This window comes from Ambystoma mexicanum, chromosome 3q, assembly GCF_040938575.1.
Source record: "Ambystoma mexicanum isolate Mex_15411 chromosome 3q, UKY_AmexF1_1, whole genome shotgun sequence".
In the NCBI taxonomy this organism is placed as follows: domain Eukaryota; kingdom Metazoa; phylum Chordata; class Amphibia; order Caudata; family Ambystomatidae; genus Ambystoma; species Ambystoma mexicanum.
This window is the reverse complement of record NC_090926.1, coordinates 251377331-251397279: the sequence shown is the minus strand read 5'-3', so window position 1 is coordinate 251397279 and position 19949 is coordinate 251377331. Positions and strand designations below refer to the sequence as shown.

Here is a 19949-nt window from a genome sequence, read left to right as displayed (position 1 = left end):
CTGTATTAGGCATAGTAATGACATGTATGTTTTTACCTGGAATAAACAGCAATCAATATTTTAATTGTTTCCCGTACAATCACTAACCATTGAAAACAATAAAAGTCTTTTTTTATGTTATAAAACTGAGAAATTTAATTTGCTATTATCTACTATTGGGCCTTTTTTAAACTGCTACGGTCTAAATCATCATCATCATGTCATTTGTATAGCGCCTTTCACTATTGCTATGGCCCCAACGTGATGTAGGTTGAACGCCCTCGGGGGTACCAAAGTCCAGGTGTGGGCAATTGATCAGAGGAGTTCAAAATGCGTGTGTGAATTTTAGTCAATACAAAGGTAGGTAGGGGTTGCCAAGTACCTGCTAGCCACCCATGTCGAGCTGGCATGTGGATGGATGTGGAGAGGTTGCCTGGAGATTATGCAAGATCAGGAGAATCATTATGTGTGCAGCTAGATAGAATTTTATCGTGGGGTTATCGTGGGGGGTAGCTGCATTCTTATGGCAGTGGTGTTGTGCAAAGTGTCAGAGTAGTGCATGATAGCATCGCTCACTGCGGGTGGGTGGCCCAGGCATCATAAACAAAATATATACGATTCACAAAAAATGAGGAACTGTAGGTGGACATATTTAAAAACGACTGCCTGCTTGTTTACAGAGAAAAACTGAAAAGGTCCTATAGTCAAAAATATATGGTACGGTCTAAAAGTGTGCCACAGTTCATGCTTCCATCAAGTCACAATTGTTTCATCTATCTGCCATACTATCAGTGTGCCCTCTGAAACCTTGAAGACTGCAATGCGTACAGTCAACCTTCGAAATGCATGGCTTTCTGTGAAACAAATACAACGAAACGAGACATGAGGAATTCCAGAAAGCATTTGTTATGTTGTCATGCTTTTTCATTCCATCTCTGCTTGGATAATTGATCATAAGATCAAAAAGCTTTGAGATGAATGTCCCTAAACGCCTTGTTAAGAGATTGTTGTGTTTTCGTTGAACAGACTTTTAAAATTGATTTTCAAATGATACTAATAATACACAGTGATAACCGCATACTTCCACTAACATGGCCATGCAATCACCTACAACTTTGATATAAAAACGGTCAAACGTTTGCCACCATAATGGGCTAAACTGATAAACTAGCAAAATACACTCAGACGTAAACCCATTGGCTCCGCACAACTGAAATCTCCCGTCCAACACAACTTTCTTCCCCCTTAAATCACGTTACCCACACTGAGTTCAAAAGAGCCTGTGCCCTAAAGCACTCCCAAAATAGATTCCATTTTCTTCCCAGACACTCCATTTGGTTATAGAAGTAGGCCCCTTTTGGCCCCATGTGCTAGAAACTTATTTTGATCTCGTGCGGGTGCTTTCCCTTTTAAGAGTATTTTAGGAGCCCAATCTGAAAAGTGGATTGTGTGGTGCTCATCGTATTCGAGTGGGACTATTTGTCTTCTTCCAGAACACTTTCTTTACCCATACATCCACTGTAGTCAGCACCTTCTCTCTAACACCTATCCTCATCTCATGAGGAGGCCAGCTTCTATACTCAGATTAAGTAGCTTTGGACTCTACTGTTCTATGAAATATGTAGGGTCATCTCCCTTTGCCACCGCTGGCAGGCCCAAAGCTCACAAGATGTTCGGCTTTTCCTAAAAGTGCTCAATTCGCCATCATCTGGGCAACCATTTTCTTTTCCATATCTGGTGTTTCTTGGGCATTCTGCAATATCAAAGAGGCTACCTTTGCTGATCTAACCTTCTGCTAGATCTGCTCTTTTTTTCAGGCAGACCACCCTTTTCATTCAGTGGGTCAATTTTGTTCTCCAATCCAGCTGTGGAATGTTCAATTGTTCCTGTAGCCCTCTCTGAGGCCCTAATCACCTGGAAGGCTGAGTCTTGAATCAAGTGCATAGCTCTGCACATAGCTTTAAAATCTGCTGCACTTCTTTATCTGTTGCAGGCTCCAGTCTGTGGGTGTTTGCCACTGATAGACAACACTCTCGATTACTTGGGGGGATGGGGGTGCGGGGGGCGTTGAAAGCAGTTTGAGAGCCCTATTTAGTCAAGCTTGCATAGGAGCACGCCTAAATAGTGTTCCCTTAGTCCTTTGCATTCAACGACAAACTCAATTTGAAATAAAAGGCAAGCTCATACTAGTGGCTTAAGAATTCCTTTCACACAAGTAACTGGATCCAAAGATCTTGTGTAATCTTTCTCCACTTATCCACATAAAAGAAAAGTGTTTCCAATCGGCAATCAGTATCCCTGGATGGTGAATGGAGTACTTGGAGCAGTGGTGTGTGGGAGTGATCCCCAAAAGGGACTGGGAGAGGGCTTGGGAAAAAAGAGCTACCTTGCGGGCCAGATCTTCGTGGGCTGCAATATGCAAGGTCAGTCTTTTGTTCCTGGCTATCAAACATAGACCACAGATAAAAAGCCTCACTTGAGTATGCCTTATTTATCCCTTTATTCATTACCCACATATGAAATATTAGCTTCGACAGGACAGTCACTTAGAGCACTTGTATAGATTTACTTTTGTTGTTAACCCTCTGAACCTCTGGATAAGTCCTGCAATATTCGGAAGCTAGAGCTAAGCGGGGCAGAGTGCAATGTCTTGGGCTCAGCATGGGCCCTGGCTCCTTCAGTTGTGAATGTAAGCCTGACTGCACAGTGAAAACCCTACTGAGTTGAGTCTGCCCGCAACAAGGCTTTCAAACATTCTTGTTTGGCAGAACTGGAACTTTAGCTACTGCGTGTTCAAGGCCTGAGCTTCGGAGGTAGGGACTCCTTCGCCCAAAATTAAGCTTGAGGAGCTACCATTCCAAACTGGATTACCATCTACAAAAGTAAAGTACATCAACATAACAGGCATTATAAAGAGTAACTGTGATAACAGGGAAACTCCAGTTTGTACACCCATTCCTTCTTGATACATGTATTTTTGTGTTTCTTGGTAAGAAATGTTATTTCGGTTATAAGTATACTTCTATTGGACCATTCAAACGAAGGCTAATCAATTTCTCTGGCATGTCAAACAAATCACTGCCTCCTCTCTAGAGTCAATTTATATAGCGTGGACCTAGCTCCCATACACAGTGGAGTGCTTTACACAGCAAGGAGAACGTATCTTACCTGTAACTCCTGTTCTCTAGCATTGGTGTCTTTCAAAGATTCACATGCTGTGAATATTCCCCCGTCGTCAGGCTGCGGATCCTCAGTTACTTTTTGATTCCCCTTGCCTTAGGCAAGAATAACCTACATTTTGTAGCCTAACACCCTTGTTGTGGGCGCTTTTAGTCCCCACCAATGGGACCTCCAGTAGCCCTAGACTAGACCCTCCTCTTCCCCTCAGTTTCTGACCCCGTGGAGATAGATGTCCATAGGGTGTATGTGGGTTTACCTGATGGGGTGGAAAGAGGGCGCATGTGAATCGATGAAATATACCAATGCTGGAGAACAGAAGTTACAGGTAAGAAACGCTCTCCTTCTCCGGCACTGTATCTTTCACAGATTCACATGCTGCGAAATAGATTATGTAAAAGTACATGGACACTGGCGGTGCATACAGGTAAAAACCCCACCAAAACACCTTACAGCAAATCCATAGGGTTGTACCTTATTGGAATGGGTGCTGTAGAACCGCTCTCCCTGCACACACTTCTTCGGCATGCTGCTTCTCCAGGCAGTAGTGCTTTGTGAAGGTATGCAGCACTAACAAGGTACCGCTTGGCAGATGTCTGATCTGTACCCACAATCATCATGCCGCCGTAGCACTCGTTGAATGTGCATGCAGAGGAGCCTCGAGGGGTTTCCCTGCAGATCTGTGACAGAAAACAATGGCTGGCGAGATCCAACTCACTATGCTTTGCTTGGAAAGAGCATTGCCTTTATTCGTTGGGCCATATGCTTTGAAGAGTTGCGTTGACTTCCTGAAGGGCTGTGTCCTGTGAATGCAGTATTTTAATGCTCGCTTGAGATCGAGCGAGTGTAACACCACCTCTGCCGGTGACAACGGCTTGCTAAAGAAAACTGGAAAGGCTATCATGGAATTCTTGGAAAAGTCTGTGGGGACTTTCGGAACGAATCGAGGGTTCGTCATAAGGAGCACCCTGTCTTTTTGGGAATGCAAATAGGGTTGATTAAGTATGAGGGCTTGCAGCTTTGACAACCTCCTAGCTGATGTAATAGCCACTAGGAAGGCCATCTTCCAAGACAGATATCTTAGTGGTGAAGAGGCCAAAGGCTCAAACTTTTTCCTCATGAGTCCTGAGAGTATGATATATGATATGGCATTTATAATGTGCCTATACACAAGTGTTTCAAGGCGCGACGAGGCAAGGGAGGGGAACAGAGGGAAGACAGAGACGCCAATCTTACTAGGCCAGGTGACATTGAGATTGCGCAAGTGCAGGGGAGGGGACAAGGGGGAAAGTGCAAGGGGGAAGGGGAGGGAAAGTGCAGTGCATAGGATAAACAGTAAATAAATAGAACAATAAATAAGAAGTACAGCCACAGAGTGCCAGGGTTGCCAGGGGGGTAGTGCAGGTGTGCAACTGGTGGGGAGGGGACCTGGGCCCGAGAACAGAGGGTAGCCAGTTGACCAGTGCAGTTTCAGCCAGGAGTTCAGCAGGGGAGAGGAGGAAAGAAAGCAGAAGCAAAGAGGATGGTCTTGAGGTGCTTCCAGAACCGGAGATGGTTCTCCTCACATTTCAGAGAGGCAGGGAGGCTGTTCCAGAGGGAGGCTCCAGCCGAAGAAAGATCTACCACCATCCTCGTTGCTTGGAGAAGCGACTGACCTTGAGGAAGTTGGAGGCGTATGAGCAAGGAGCTCGAGAAGGAAGATATTTAGGAAGAGGGAGTTGAAGGTATTGAGGCCCAGGGCCGAGGCCCCAGAAGGCCTTGTTGACAAAGCAGAGGGTTTTTAACGTAATCCTATTAGCCACTGGCAGCCAGTGCAGAGATTTCAGTCCTGGAGGGATACGATTCCTGGGCTTGAGGCCAAGGACAAGTCTCGCAGTCCTGTTCTGGATGAGTTGCAGAGGGCGGAGAGTAGAGGCAGGCAGTTTTAGAAAGAGGCTGTTGCAGTAGTCAAGCCTAGAGAGAACCAGAGCTCTGGAGACATTGAGCTTCTGGGGGAAGGAGAGGAAAGGAAGAATACCTCTGAAAAGGTGCAGCTGGTAGTGTGACTTCATAGAGACGTCAGAGATGTGAGGAGAGAAGGAGAGTGTGGAGTTGAAGATGACCCCGAGGTTTTTACCCTCACAGGTGGGAGCAGGAAGAGGGCCAAGGGAGGCCGGCCAGAGAGAGACAGGAAAGTAGGGAACGGGTGTTCCGATGAGGAGAATCGCAGTCTTACTGGCATTAAGGCAGAGATCATTGGCGGCGCACCACTCATGGATAGCATGAGAGAAGAGGTGGCTGAAGAGAGCCTGAAAATTAGCTTAGTGTCATCCGCATAGCACTGAAAGTTGGGACAGAGAGCGGCAATGCAGTGGGCAAGAAGTGCCAGGTATTGGTTGAACAGCCAGGGAGAGAGGTTAGACCCCTGGGGAAACCACAGGTAGAGATAGAGGAGAGGAATGACCCAAGTTGGACCTGGGAGGGTCGATCGGAGAGGAAAGATGTCCACGAAGACGGTTGAGCAGGATGGCATGGTTGACCATGTCAAAGGCAGAAGAGAGATCAAGTAAGATGAGGACACAGGGAGTGTTGGAATCAAGGTTAGAGAGCAGGTCTTCACAGATGTTCAGGAGAGCAGTTTCCTTGCTTCTGGCAGCTCTGAAGCCAGACTGATGGCCCTGGAGACAACCAACAGATTCAGTGTGAAGATTAAGCTGGGAGATGGCGGGCTTTTCCAGGAGTTTGCCCAGGAAAGGAGTAATGGAGATTGGCGATAGTTAGCTGGGCAGGACGGGTCGGCAGATGGTTTCTTAAGAAGAGGGTGCACAAGGGTGTGCTTCAGGGGGAAGGGAATAATGCAGTGGTGAAGGAGTGGTTGCAGAAGTCAGCCAGAGCAGGAGCCAGGGTGTCAATGTGGTCCTTGATGGTTTTGGAGGAACAGGGGTGAATCTGTTTTGACAAGACCATCATAGATCAGACCTGTCTAAAAACCTTGTCTGGGGCGAACAGGAGACAGGCAGAGAAGGAGGGAGGAGAGGTGGCCGAAGAAAGGCCAGAGGACACAGGCTTGGATGTGAGCTCTCTTCTTGGTGCAGAGAGAGAGCCGGTAATGCCTTTGCAGCAGGCGGCAGGCCAGTTTGTCAGAGGATGCACTGGAAGCACGCCATTTTCTCTCAACCACCCTGCACTTGCGTTTGAGGGTGACGAGGTCTGAGTCGTACCAAGAGTTACACTTGGCTTTGGGCTTAAAGCGATTCCGCATGACAGGGGCAAGAGCATCAAGAGTATCAGATATAGCAGAGTGGAGCATGGAAAGGGCTGTGTCAGGGTATGAGTCAGTCAAAAGGGGGGGTGAGAAAGTGGTGGCAAAAGCCTCAACTGACACACGATTCATGGGTCTGATAACCGAGAAGGTCGCTGGCAGTGCTGGAGTTGGCTTGGCCTGAGAGGTGGGGAGAGTGAGCTGGTATGAAAGGAGAAAGTGATCACTCCAGTAGAGAGGAGTGGTGAAAGGTATGGAAAGGGGAAGGTCTAAAGAGATCAAAACATGCAGAGAGTTCCCTGCAGAGTGAGTCGGGCCAGACGGGAGAATAGAGAGTGAGAGAGAGTCACAGAGTTTGCGAAAGAGTCACAGGAAGGACAGAAAGCATCCAGGTGGATGTTAAAGTCTCCAAGAAGGAGGAGTTGAGTGGTCGAGACCAGGAGGGAAGAGAAGAGGTCCGCCGATTCAGAGAGGAAAGAGGATATATAACCAGGTGGCCGATAGATGGTAGCCACAGTAAGGGAATGGCTAGGAGAGAGAGAGAGAACCTGCAGACTAGGTATTCAAAAGAACAGTAGGCCTGCGTCGGAATGACAGAGGCAGGAATCCACTCTGGGACGATCAGGGCTACACCCCCTCTGGGACAGTTGGACATGGGCACGGAGAGGATCTTGTAGCCGTCAGAGAGGAGAGTGACAAAGCTTGTGACAGAGCCGGCTGTGAACCATGTCTCGGGGAGGTGTAGAAGAAGCCCGAGGGGGGGCAGAAGAGGAAGGAGGAGAGGGCAAGGTAGCCAAGGACGAGACAGCAGGGGGAGTCAAGGAAGCCATGGAGGGAAGAGAGGGGACAGCAGGAGAAGGAAGGAAGTTGATGAGGCGTGGGAAGCATCTATCAAAGAGGAGAAGATTCGCTTGAGGGCCTTGGACCAAGACAGTACCATTCAGGTAAACACTTATGATGACCTTAAAGGAGTCGAAGGAGGCCAGGAGGGCCTCCCACCGGGTGCCACCATTAATGGGAGAATAAGAGAGAGGAGAAAGCACAGAGTCCATATGAAAGGTACATAGGTCTGGCGAGGGAACGACAAAGAGGATGTCGGTGAGGGTTTGCCTAGAGGAGGCACTGGTGTAGGTGTCAGCGATAGGGAGGCTTGGGTTGGAGACCAAGCTGTTCTTTTTAAACTTCTTACTACCAGATTTAGTGAGGAGAGCAGGATAGTCAATAGAAAAGCAGTTAGAAAAGATAGGAGGGACAGAGAGCACCATGGAGTAGGTTGGGAGAGGAGAGGAGAGAAGAGAAGAGGAAGGGGAGTGGGGGTGAAGGGGTAGGGGCGGGGAGAACACTAGGGAAGGGCCTAGGGGGGTGCAAGCAGACGAGACAGGACAGATGAGACAATAGTAGACAGTTGAACAAAACAACAAGCGCTCAGACAATAGTAGAGCAGTTTGCTAGGTGAACGCTTTGGCAAAAGCCAAAGACAGCACTAATTACACAATGTAGTTTAACAACGGAGAAACACACCTAGGTCTAGGAGTCCTGTATAGTGGGGAAAAAGGCCTAAGTTTGACAATGCCATTTCAAATACTTTCACAGTGCAATTAAATAAAACACACCTAGGTCTAAGAGTCCTGTATAATGGGGGAAAAGGCCTAAGCTTGGCATTGCTATTTCAAATCCTTTCACAGTGCAATTAAATAAAACACACCTAGGTCTAAGAGTCCTGTATAGTGGGAAAAGAGGCCTACGTTTCACAATGCAGTTACGAATACCAGAGAAAAGCACATCTAAGTCTGTGAATCAGCTATGTGGCAAAGTTTTCAAGTTAGAGTGAGGATCTATTCCTAACATGGGCCACTTCTACCTTACTTATTCGCTGCTGGTTGACGGCTGGCTTCCCCTGTTGACACCTGCAGATACTATCAGGAGCCGCAGATGTAGGAATCGCCCTTTGCCTTGGGGCCCTTAGCCGCAGGGCTGCCGGGCAGAGGGCTGCGCTGGGAAGGAGGGTTAAGCACCGAAGTGGCCAATCTGGGGAGGTGGAAGGCGAGAGGGAGAAGGAATCAGGAAGAGAACAAAGGGTCGGGAAGCGGGGCACAGTGCAGGGCAGGCGGGCTCAAACCTTTAGTCTTTTTTGAATAAGGACAAAAAACAGAGGCCCAGGAGGGTCAGGAACCCCACCACTCACCCATGGTGGATGGCAGAAGGAAGGGTGAGCGTTGCACACAGCCGTGGATTAGGCCAACGAGGAGCAACGCGATAGCCAATCGGGGGAGGTAGGAGGGCGGGGAGGCGGGATGGAGAAGGATTCAGGAAGGGAACAATGGGTCAGGAAGTGAGGCACAGCGCAGGGCAGGCAGGCTCATACTTTTTTTTTTAAATATGGAAAAAAAACAGGGGCCCAGAATGGTCAGGAACCCCAACACTCACCCGTGGTGGATGTCAGAAGGAAGTGTGAGCGTGGCACACATCTTTGGATTAGGCCAACGAGGAGCAATGCAATAGCCAATGAGGAGGGAGAAGGAATCAGGAAGGGAACAATGCGTTGGGAAGCGGGGCACAGTGCAGGGCAGGTGGGCTCAAACCTTTTGTCTTTTTTGAATAAGGACAAAAAACAGAGGCCCAGGAGGGTCAGGAACCCCAACACTCACCCGTGGTGGATGGCAGAAGGAAGGGTGAGCGTGGCACACAGCCGTGGATTAGGCCAACGAGGAGCAACGCAATAGCCAATCGGGGGAGATAGGAGGGCTGGGAGGCGGGATGGAGAAGGATTCAGGAAGGGAACAACTAGTCGGGAAGCGGGGCACAGCTCAGGGCTGGCGGGCTAAAACTTTTTATTTAAATATGGACAAAAAACAGAGGCCCAGGAGGGTCAGGAACCCCAACACTCTCCCGTGGTGATGCCCTTGGTGGATGGCAGAAGGAAGGATCCATTCCGGTGATATCCATTTTACTGGTGGGAAACTTCTAAAAAAGCCTTTGAAGAAGTGCTTTATGAGCCTGCATCCGTAGAGGGAAACGCCTTTCTTCCGTCTCGTGTACCTAGAGATGGCCACCAAATGCACTTTAATAGAATTGTCTGCGAGACCCTCTTTGGCCAGGATCAGTACCTCCTACGGCATCACCCGAAATGGGTTGAGCCTTTCCTGATGTTCCCCATGTTGCGTTTCGCACCACTTGCAAAATTGGCTCCATTTCAGGTGGTATGACTTGTTGGTGGCGGGGGCTCTCGCCATCGCTAGAATGTCTCTACACTCTTGTGATATGTTTAGGCTTCCGAACTCCGTGAAGTCAGGTGCCACACCGTCAGGCGGAGTGATTGCAGGTCGTGGTGTCGAATTTTCCCCCCTTGCCTTGGGTTATGATGTCTGGTTGATTGCTGAGTCGGGTGGGTTTACCCCTGGAGAGCTGAACCACATGGGAGTACCAGGTTTGGCAGGGCCGGTCCGGTGCAATGAGGATCACCATGCAGGAGTGCCGCTTGATCGTCTATTGTCCTGCGCAGGATCGGGAACGGTGGGAACGCGTATGCGAAGAGGCCGTCCCATGGAAAAGCGTACGAGTTTCCCATTGAGCCCTTTTTGGGCGTCCTGCTGGTGTACCTGGCACACTTTTTGTTGTGGATCGTGGCAAACAGGTCCACTGTTGGCTGACCCAAGTGCTGGAATAGTGACTGTAGCATCGAGGGGTTGAGCTCATTTTCGTGGTTTTGGGGCACTTGCGTGTTGAGGCTGTCCGATGTCTGATTCTTTATCCCCGGAAGGTGGAATGCCTGAATGCTGATCCTGTGGGTAATGGCCCAGCGCCAAGTCAGTTAAGCTTCCTTGGACAATGTCCTGCATCTGGTTCCTCCTTGCTTTCGCAGATAATACATTGGGGTGGTATTGTCCCCGAGGACTATGACCGTTCGGTTCTTCAGTATTGGGAGTAATGACTTGAGCACTGAACAAACCGCTCTGAGTTCTAGCACATTTATATGTAGGGATGTCTCCCGGGACGTCCATAGCCCCCTGACGTGCAGCCAATCCACATGAGCGTCCAAACCCTGGAGGGAGGACTCCATTATTAGCGTTTTGTCGGGTGTTGGATCCTGAAATGTTCTCTCCCTGCAGACATTGGTCTGGGAGGGATACACACTTTGTCCCCCCATAGTCTTTGGACCAGTTTGCTGCCAGGAACTCTTGCAGTGGTCTCATACGGAGTCTGCAGTGCAGGGCTAGTAGTATGCAAGATGCCATCATCCAGAGCAGTTGCATACATTGGTGCCCTGTTTGTACCTTGTTTGGCGTGAACGTCTTCAGCAGGGTTGCAAGGGAGTTTACTCTGTCGCAGAAGGGATGCACCCTGGATTCCTGGGTGGAGAATTCTGATCCAAGGAATATAAGCTTTCTGGATGGCTGTAATTGATGGCAAAGCCTAATGTTTGTAATAGACGCACTGTCGCTGCCATAGAAGACCGTGCTCCCTTCCTGGATGGATGGGGCGCACACCAGCCAGTCTAAATATGGATAGACGTAGTGACCTTGTTTGCGGAGACTGGCCGCTGCTGGTGCGAGGCACTTTGTAAAAGTGTGCAGAGCCAACTTCAGGGCAAATGGAAGGACCTTGAATTGGTAGTGCGACTTTCCGACCACGATTCCCTGCATGGACGGGACGGTGAAAGTATGAGTCCTGGAGATCAAGGGACGCGAGGTAGTGGTGGTGCTGCATTGCTTCTATGACATGCTGTAGAGTGATCATAGTGAACTTCTGGCGCTTTATACATTTGTTTAACATCTGTAAATCTAGAATGGTCCTACATTTTCTGTCCGGTTTGCGGACGACGAAATACCAGGAGTACACTCCCTTAACCCCTTTGATCTCTGGGGACTTTTTCTTTGGCCCTTTTTTGCAGCATGAGCTGCACTTCTTGTAAAAGAACGGCCTTGTACGCCTGTGGTTAATAGTTTGGAGGTATGGGAGGGGTTGTTTGTTTGAACTCTAGTAGGTGCCCGTACAATTCCACATCCAGCACCCATTTGTCCTTTATTCGGGCAAACCTGGAGATCCTCGCTCCCAGGGCACCGTGGGATGGATTGTCACTGTTGGATCTTGCCCTGCTGCCCGCTCTGGGATCCGGAGGTCTGTTTACAGCCCTGATTTTGTCTGCAGTCCTTTGATTTTTGGTAACCCTTGTAAGCTCTCTTGTGCCCCTGGGAGTAATATGTTGAGCCCCTAGAGTATTGCCGTCCTTTGTTGGACAAGGGCGTAGATGTTCTGCCTGCTGCTCCTCTGAACTGACGAAACGGTTCTTTCTGTAGAGATGTTAAAGACTTGACTGTGTCGTATCGGTTTTAATCGTTTTAAGAGCTTAACTGATCTTGGGTCCTAACAGCTGATCCCCTCGAAGGGCATGTCCACCTGCTTAAAAACTGTTTCTGCCAGGTCCACCACCATGTTGATCCTCAGGTTGGAGGACTGCTACCCTTCCTCTAGGGTCGCTTTTGCTTCCTTACGCTTCTCCTCTGGAAGATGCTCCAGAATTGGAGCAAGCTTTAGCCACATCTCCCCATCATATCCGGGTATGATGGCTAGGGAGTTGGCTGCTGTTACTGTTGTGGCCCCAATTGCTAAGACCTTTTTCCCAAAGGCGTCTTGTTTTTGTGCCTCATTGTCTGGTGGTATTGTGCACTTTTGCTTCTCGGATTTCACTTTCCGGTGTGCTGCTGGTGACACCACCGAGAAGTGAGACTTTCCAGTGCGTTTTCCGGTGGGCTGTACTTTTTATCGAGGTGGACTTTCACCGCTGGGATTGTGAACGGCCGTTTCATTGTTTTCAGTCCCTCTTCCCAGTCATGGAAGAGAATGGGAATCGAGACCACGGCCTTCCTCCTCTTGCCCATATGGTCAAATAAAAAGCACTCCTCCTCATCCTCTGAGGCAAACATGCCAAACTCTTTGCACGCCTTCATGACTATAGATTGGAACCCTATGATGTCGTCCGGGGGTGACGGTTTTGCTGACTCCTCGTCCTGGGGATATTCTTGTGGGGAATCCCGTGTCTCAATCGTCGTCCCACCGGGGGGAATCGGGTGCCGTTGCGGGGTTCGTCACACCCGTATCCGTTATTTCCCCTTCTTCTGGCACTGAACGTACCAGTGGTAAGACAGTACGGCTACTTTTGCGTGAGGGAGAGGTCAGCATCGGTGATGTACACTTTCCCCTGCGTATTGGTCGAAGAACGAGGGAAGCCAGAGGGGATGGGAAAATGACCTGGATTGCGAATGTACTCTAGAGGACCTTGCAGATGTTCCCCACGATGTAGACCTGGGTCTGGGAGGGGATTGCTGTGGCACCGCTGGTTGAGATGGCTATTGTAAGGCCAGCATCACTGGCCTCATCAGAGCTGCATCGAGCTGAGTGAGGACCTTCTGCAGCAAAGAAAGTACTTGCATCGATAGTAGGGCCTGTGAGTTGGTTAACAGTGTCTGCACTTCTCTTTGTTGGACTTGTAGGTGGAGTAGGCCCAGTGGGCGATGCTGGACCTGCCTCTTCCTGTGGTTGTCCACCTGATAGGTTCCCTTCCGGAATGTGCCTCCCTGGCGTTGGTGGCCTAGTTGGGGTCCCCTCCTCTATCACCACAGACTGTTCTGAGTCTGACCCTTCAGCTTGATGATGCTGCGTCTCAAAGTCGGTGTCAACCTCATATTATAATATCTCCTCTGGAATTACATCAGAGTACTGGATAGGGGAGACCTGGCTGATGGGTTGCGGTTGCATGGGCTCGTCTGGCTGGGGAGGGTGCATCTCCTGAGCTTTTTGCTTCTCCGTCAACGGGCTTGTTGCCGATGGCGTCAGCGACGAGCTCTCTTTCCGTGGTTTAATGGGACTTGGGGATGACTCCTTCCCCGCTACCGAGGTCGTAGGCCAGGGTGACGGCACTGTCTTTGTGCGGTCTTTTTCCATGGGTTTCTTTGTCGAAAAGCTAGTTTTGTGGAGCGTCGTCGACGAACTAAACTTTGAGCGGAGTGGACAAGGCTGCTTTGTGGAGTTTCGTCAACTAGGTAGTTTTGTGTGGCGTTGTCGAGGGGCTAGTTGCCCTATGCTTCATCGCACTTGACATCAACGGGCTGCCCTTATGTGACATTTGCTGCTCCTTCTCCGTGGGCGCGGTTGGAGGGTGCTTAGCCGCCTTCCATGCCTGGGTGGCTTTTGTCGGCATGTGCTTAAGCATTTTCGGCGTGGACGATGAGGGGCTTACATCCAGGGCTGTGGCGGATTTGACCAGCCCCAGTGGTTTTGGGTGTTCCTTGTGGCCCCCTATGAACTTAGTGTCTTTGATGAGGCCTTGCTCTCGCCCACCGAGCTTGACTTATGCTTGCGTTTCCATTTTTCTATTGACTTGCTGCCTTCTGCTCCCAACTTCCGTCCCGGCGACGACGGACCTTCTCTGGGCGACAACAGTCTCTCCGGACCCTTTAGTCCTCTCTCACCCACTGTCGATGGCTCGTAGCTATGGCCGATTCTGTGCTGGTCTTCTTCACTGCTCCACTGCCCGTTCTTCCGACCAGGACCTTTCCCTCGACTGTGGTTGTTTCCCAGCGGGAGCGCCCATGCTCTTGGTCAATTCGACATTGGAGGGGTACCTGGGGTAGTCCCCCCGCATTGCGCAAGCAGACTAGCCTTCTGTTTATATCTTTGAGAGTCTGGGAACTAAGACCTCGACAGATAGTGCAGTTTTCGACGGTGTGGTGGAGTAGAATCAGTATATGTCACAATAACTGCTCCTCTTTGCTCAACCGTTCTCTGCCCCAACACTTCCTGTGGCTGTGCAAATGATGAAAATTGTAATTCAAAAGTATTGGCCTCTATGGGAAAAGTAGACAGTTCCGTTGTGCATTACTTGTCTCAGATTAATTTCCATGTCCCTCCTTTTTAATCCCATATTCATACACAAACCTATCGACTGGTGCATTTTCTCGTCCCATTTAATAGTTTTTGCTTTAATAGAATGCAAAAGCATGTAGTCCATCATATACACATAAAACATTAAAACTTAATTTCCCTTTGCTTTTTTGCTAGCCATTAAACATCCTCTCATGTGCAACAGCATACACCTGACCTCATATTATTTAAGCTTATTCTTGTCTTTTCACATTCTCATACATAAAGCTGCCTTATTTATTGCGTGCCGCAAGTATCATATCACACTATTTCACAAACAGTATTTACGTTTACACATTTTAATGTGAAATAACAATTCTGATTTATGCATTCAAAACATCTTTACTACATAAAGTTAGTATTTTGTGAAAAACCCAACCGGTTTCAACCTAAGCGTCATTCCTTTTTATTCCAAATGTATTTTGTTTTGACTCAGGCTTCATCGGAGGTAAATCAGCATTCCTACACGATCTTGTTCTTACCTGTGTAGGACTGATAAGAGTCTTGTTAGTGTTCACATCTTAAATTAGATTTTATTTTCCACTATTTTCTTTTCCACGTCATTTCCCTTGTTAAATTGTTAATGATTTTAGTCTGCTACGGGTTTCCTATATACTAGTCAATTTTCTTACATTTTGGGGTTTGGACTCCTCCAGTTGCACTTACATGTCATCCAGAGAAGGGAGGAGTCTGGAGTTTCCACGTGCTACTATTTCATATGGGTTGCAGTGGCAAAGAAGCTAGCAGTCTTGGTAGATCACGTCCTCCAATGGCATGTCGTTCCTACATAAATGTTCTAGCTCGCTCTAAAACGATCTGTTACTCCTACAGGTGATCGGTGTAGACATGTGGTTCTGGCCTACTGGTACCAAATCTGTGTAGAGACGTGAAAGCGAGGGGGAAGCGGGATTAGGTTACGATACCTCAAAAAAGGTTCCAGATCTATGCTGCCACACCTCAGCCTCACTCCTGGAATTAGGCTCAAGCACTGCGGGGAAGACCGAAAAGACTAACAAGAAGCCAGAGTCAAACTCTGCCAAATAGGCTCAGGTAAAAAACTGTGAGCTACATCAACCAACAGCAATTCTGGAACATTCTCAACCAACCAAGTGCTACCTGGAGCAGATTGTTGGGAAAAGGTGTGGCAAATTGTGTGTATTAAATCACATTAGGTTAGTAACAATGATTAAAAACACCAGCGTCGTATATACAAAGTCATTAAACTGGCCCATGTTGCCACAAAAATTAAAATAGCACACACTGGCCGGTAGGTCCAGCCCTTTGGGCATTGCCTTTAAGCCAGTCGAGCCTGCAGGAAGTCTTTGCGTTTCAAAGCTCTTCGAGCCCTGCAAAGTCGTAGGATGCCTTTCCAATTGCACAGATGGTTTCACTGAAGCATCTCCTGCAGTGTTGGCTGGCTCAGAAGCAAGATGTTGTGCCCCAAATGTCCTGCATTTAAAAAAAAACGTTACTCTAGAGGCATAAAAGAGAATATTAGCAGTGCTGTATAGTCAGGGTCCTTTCACCTGTGGTCTCAGAAAGCAGGGGCATCCTATTTACTCAATGAGTAGGAAAACAGGACAGAGACTCAACATACACGTCATAACAATGGAACACACGTGAATACGTGCACTGCCCCAAGAGGCGATGCATGAGTGTGCACAGCTCTAAAGATAATCTGCGTACTTGCCACTTCTGCTCCCTAAAAATAGGCAAATATCCCCCAACAAAAAATAGGTAACAAACGCATACAATTCCGTTCCCTTTTTCCATCCACACTGCTCCACTGATTTGTTTGGGTAAGTGGCTCAAGCAGAGCACTGCCGCCATAAGGATCACAAGTATTACTTGCCTGATCTGAAGGGTAACTTTAAGCTAAAAATGCATCTTTCAATTTCCAAGAATTTCTAGGTACAAGGAAGTGTGGTTAATCTCTATTAGATTTAAAGTAGATTTTACTCACCAAAAAGAGAATGTTTTTAGTACCTGGTCCCTAAAAAATAATTGTATTAAACAAAAAAATAAGCAGTAAAATACACCCACTTCAAAATCCTATTTTAAACCCTTAGTTATCACAAGCACAATAACATGGTTATGGTGGCCAGTCCAGTTTCAGATCAGGTCGTTCAGGCTCCCACTGGTCTCTTTGGCAACAGTGCAATGCCTGAAGGCCCATCCCCCAAAAAAGCAGTGGGCCAGTTTTATGTGCCAATTCATTGACTTTGTTTTTGTACTGTTTGCCGCCTAGTGGTAAGCAATATTACCAGTACAATTTAGCACACCCCGTTCCAAAAATGCCACCCATGCACTTTTGCACAGTTACTCAGCATGTGGCCCATTTTTATGTTAGTGCCCGGTTCTGTTTTTTATCCCACAGTTCGACCACCACGCAATTCACAGCTGTAAAAACAACACCTCACGGATGCACCTAGAAACACAGCTGGTAACATTGACGTTCGTCTACATTTGCTCCCTCTGCCACGCACGTGTTTCTCACGGCCCTGGTGTCCAGATCCTTTTGTGACCGGTGCCGGTGGTTCCATTTCTCGGTACATTTATAAATGGATTTATTTTTAAGAACACTTACGTTTTTCTATCCCTGTAGTCCAGCTACAATAGCAGTACTGCTAACTGATCTGAATAGAACAAGCCAGGGCCAGGGTTTGGAGGAAGCTGAGCTTGAGGAGTGTTGGGAGTTGTGCCTGCAAGCTCCTGAGGTATACCCTTTTGGTTGCCATAATTTGGCATTCTAGCGCGCCTACAAACAGGTTTTCTATTTCTTCTTGTATGCTCTGGCACGGAGGACTTGATATGTATGCTTTAATAGCAGTATATCGAAATGTCGCACACACTGATATTTGTAGTTAAATGAAAAACTAAAATATGCCCGGGTTCTCTTTGGGGAAAGCAGGTGTTATACAACTGCTTTGGTGGGCCGAGTGGTGGGGGCGAATGACTGGGAACGGGGACAGTCTGAGGCCGCGCTGCCCAATTACGCCAGTGCTGTGGCACGTGCTTCAGTGCGATGAGCACAGTCCAGACCTTTGGCAGTATAGGGACTAGGTTTACAGAATTAGCGGGCAGAGACTGGGAAGCGAAACAAGGAAGCTAGAGCGAGGACAGGGTCCCAACTAGGGACTGCGAAACCTCTGGGCACCAAGCTGAGTGCAGCACCCAATAATTAATGTTACGAGGCACGCGTGTAGCTAGTGTATCTTGATGGTCACACCTGCGTTATTTTCAGGCCATCGAAAAAGCCATCATCTCCAACCCGCATAAATGACGTCAGGTACCCATCCTCACTCCAAGCCCACAGCTCTATTACACCAACGTCCCTTCTTTTGACAGCCACCAACGTCCCTTCTGTTGATAGCCACCATCGCTCACATAGCCAGCACCCCAACAATGCTCCTCGCTAAGGGTTCCTCCATTAAAAAAATCTCCCACAACAACAATTCACCCCTAACAACTGTGCCACTTACCAGTTTCCTGAGCCGACAATGCAGACTTTTCTGGGTGTACACATTCTGCTGCGCGTTGGTGACTTAGCTTCTCTTGGTCCTTTACCGTGTTGTCAGAGTGTGCCCCGGTGTAACCCTCTGTGCTCTGGTCCCCTCTACCGGGCTCGTGTCTGTTTCTCTCTCTTCCCTTTGACAGTCTTCCCTTTTCGTCCTTCCTGTCAGGCTGGACACGCTAACGTATTGCCCCCCTGTCAGCCTGTCCCTCTGCGCTGGAAACTCTGCCTCCCTGGCCAAAGTCACAAGGTTCCAACTCCAGCAAGTGCTTTTAGTGCTGTCCCTCCCTCCCCTGAATTCTGGCCCCTCCCTCAGCCCCTGCCCACCTCACTGCAGTGCCCGCCTCCGGCTTCGCAGCGAGCGCTCCAAAGAGAGAAGTTAACCCTGTACTTGCCACCAATGGTCTGGCCCAGCAACACTGGGTTCCAGGGGTCTGGCAGAACTCTTCGGGGTGGCGGCGCAGCATCACCCTTTTCTGTTCATATATATGTAGCATGCCATGTGCATTGTCTAACTGAGTCTCTTTCCGCCGACTTGTTGGACTGAAGCAGAGTCAGTCACATGTCAGGTATAATTGAATGTCTCTTCCCCAGCCCTACCACCCGGTGCTGATCAGGGCTGGTGTAACGTGAGAAAATGCAATCTCTAGCAAAATCTGACAGCACATGTAACGTCAGATTTTGCTACCCGTCAGCAAATGCTTCTGATCGCGCTTTTTGACATTGTGCTTTTCGTAGCCAACCATATGTTGTACGTGGCAGTGCAGCATTAACCCCATTTTAGCCATTTCTACCCAATTTTTGTATTAACCCCATGTAATCAATTTTAACCCTGTGTTGTACAGGGCAGTGCAGCATTAACCCTATGGTAACAATGTTTACCCAAAATAGCAAAATCTCACGGCAGCCTAAGCAAAATCTGATGGCAATGTAGGCAAAATCTGAGGGCACGTAAAGTCGTTTTCTGCTGCCCTGCAAAGCCACCAGTGATGAATTTTAACAATTTAACCCTATGGTAGTTTGGCGCCATCCTTCCCGGGCAATTGGAGCTATACCTCAGCAATTTTAACCATATATAGCATCATTTATGTAGCGATAGCAAAATCTGACAGCACGTAAAGTTATATATTGCTGCCCTGCAAAGCTGCCTGCAAGGAATTTTACCAATTTAACCCTATGGAAGCTTGGCGCCGTCCTTACCGGGCAATTGGAGCTATGCCTCAGCAATTTTAACCATATCTTGCATCATTTACGTAGCGATAGCAAAATCTGACGGCAGCGTAAGCAAAATATGACGGCACGTAAAGTTATATTTTGCTGCCCTGCAAAGCCGACTGAGGAATTTTACCAATTTAACGCTACGTATCTCGGCACTGTCCTTCCCCGGCAATTGGCGGTGTGCCTCAGCAATTTTAACCCTATGTTGCATCATTTATGTAACGGTAGCAAAATCTGATGCCAGCCTAAGCAAAATCTGACGGCACGTAAAGTCATTTTTTGCTGCCCTGCAAAGCCACCTGTGAGTAATTTTACCAATTAACCCTATTGTAGTAGCTTGGCGAAATACTTCCCTGGGCAACTGGAGCTGTGCCTCAGCAATTTTAACCCTATGTTGCATCATTTATGTAGCAAAATCTGACAGCAGCGTAAGCAAAATCTGACGGCATTTAAAATCATATTTTGGTGCCCTGCAAAGCTGCCTGCGAGGAATTTTACCAATGTAACCCTATGGTAGCTTGGTGCCGTCCTTCCCGGGCAATTGGAGCTGTGCCTCAGCAATTTTAACCCTATGTTGCGTCTTTTATGTATCGATAGCAAAATCTGACTTCAAAGTAAGCAGTATCTGATAGCAGGGTACGCAAAATCTGACGGCACGTAAAGTCATTTTCTGCTGCCCTGCAAGGCCGCCTTTAAGGAATTTTACCAATTAACTATGGTAGCTTGGCAAAATCCTTCCCTGGGCAACTGGAGCTGTGTCTCAGCAATTTTAACCCTATGTTGTATCATTTATGTAGCAGTAGCAAAATCTGACAGCAGCCTAAGCAAAATCTGATGGCAGCCTAAGCAAAATCTGATGGCATGTAAAGTCATTTTTGCTGCCTTGCAAAGCCGCCTGTG

General features: G+C 48.2%; 1 protein-coding gene across 1 annotated transcript in view; it reads right to left on the bottom strand.

Moving 5' to 3' along the window:
- GPD1 (glycerol-3-phosphate dehydrogenase 1) overlaps window positions 1-18108 on the bottom strand; it is a 229405-nt gene extending 211297 nt beyond the window's left edge. The window contains exon 1 of the mRNA XM_069653678.1: window positions 17800-18108. Coding sequence (XP_069509779.1) covers window positions 17800-17843 — 44 coding nt within the window. The 5' untranslated portion in view covers window positions 17844-18108. The remainder of the gene's footprint in view (window positions 1-17799) is intronic.
- Window positions 18109-19949: the final 1841 nt, after the last annotated feature.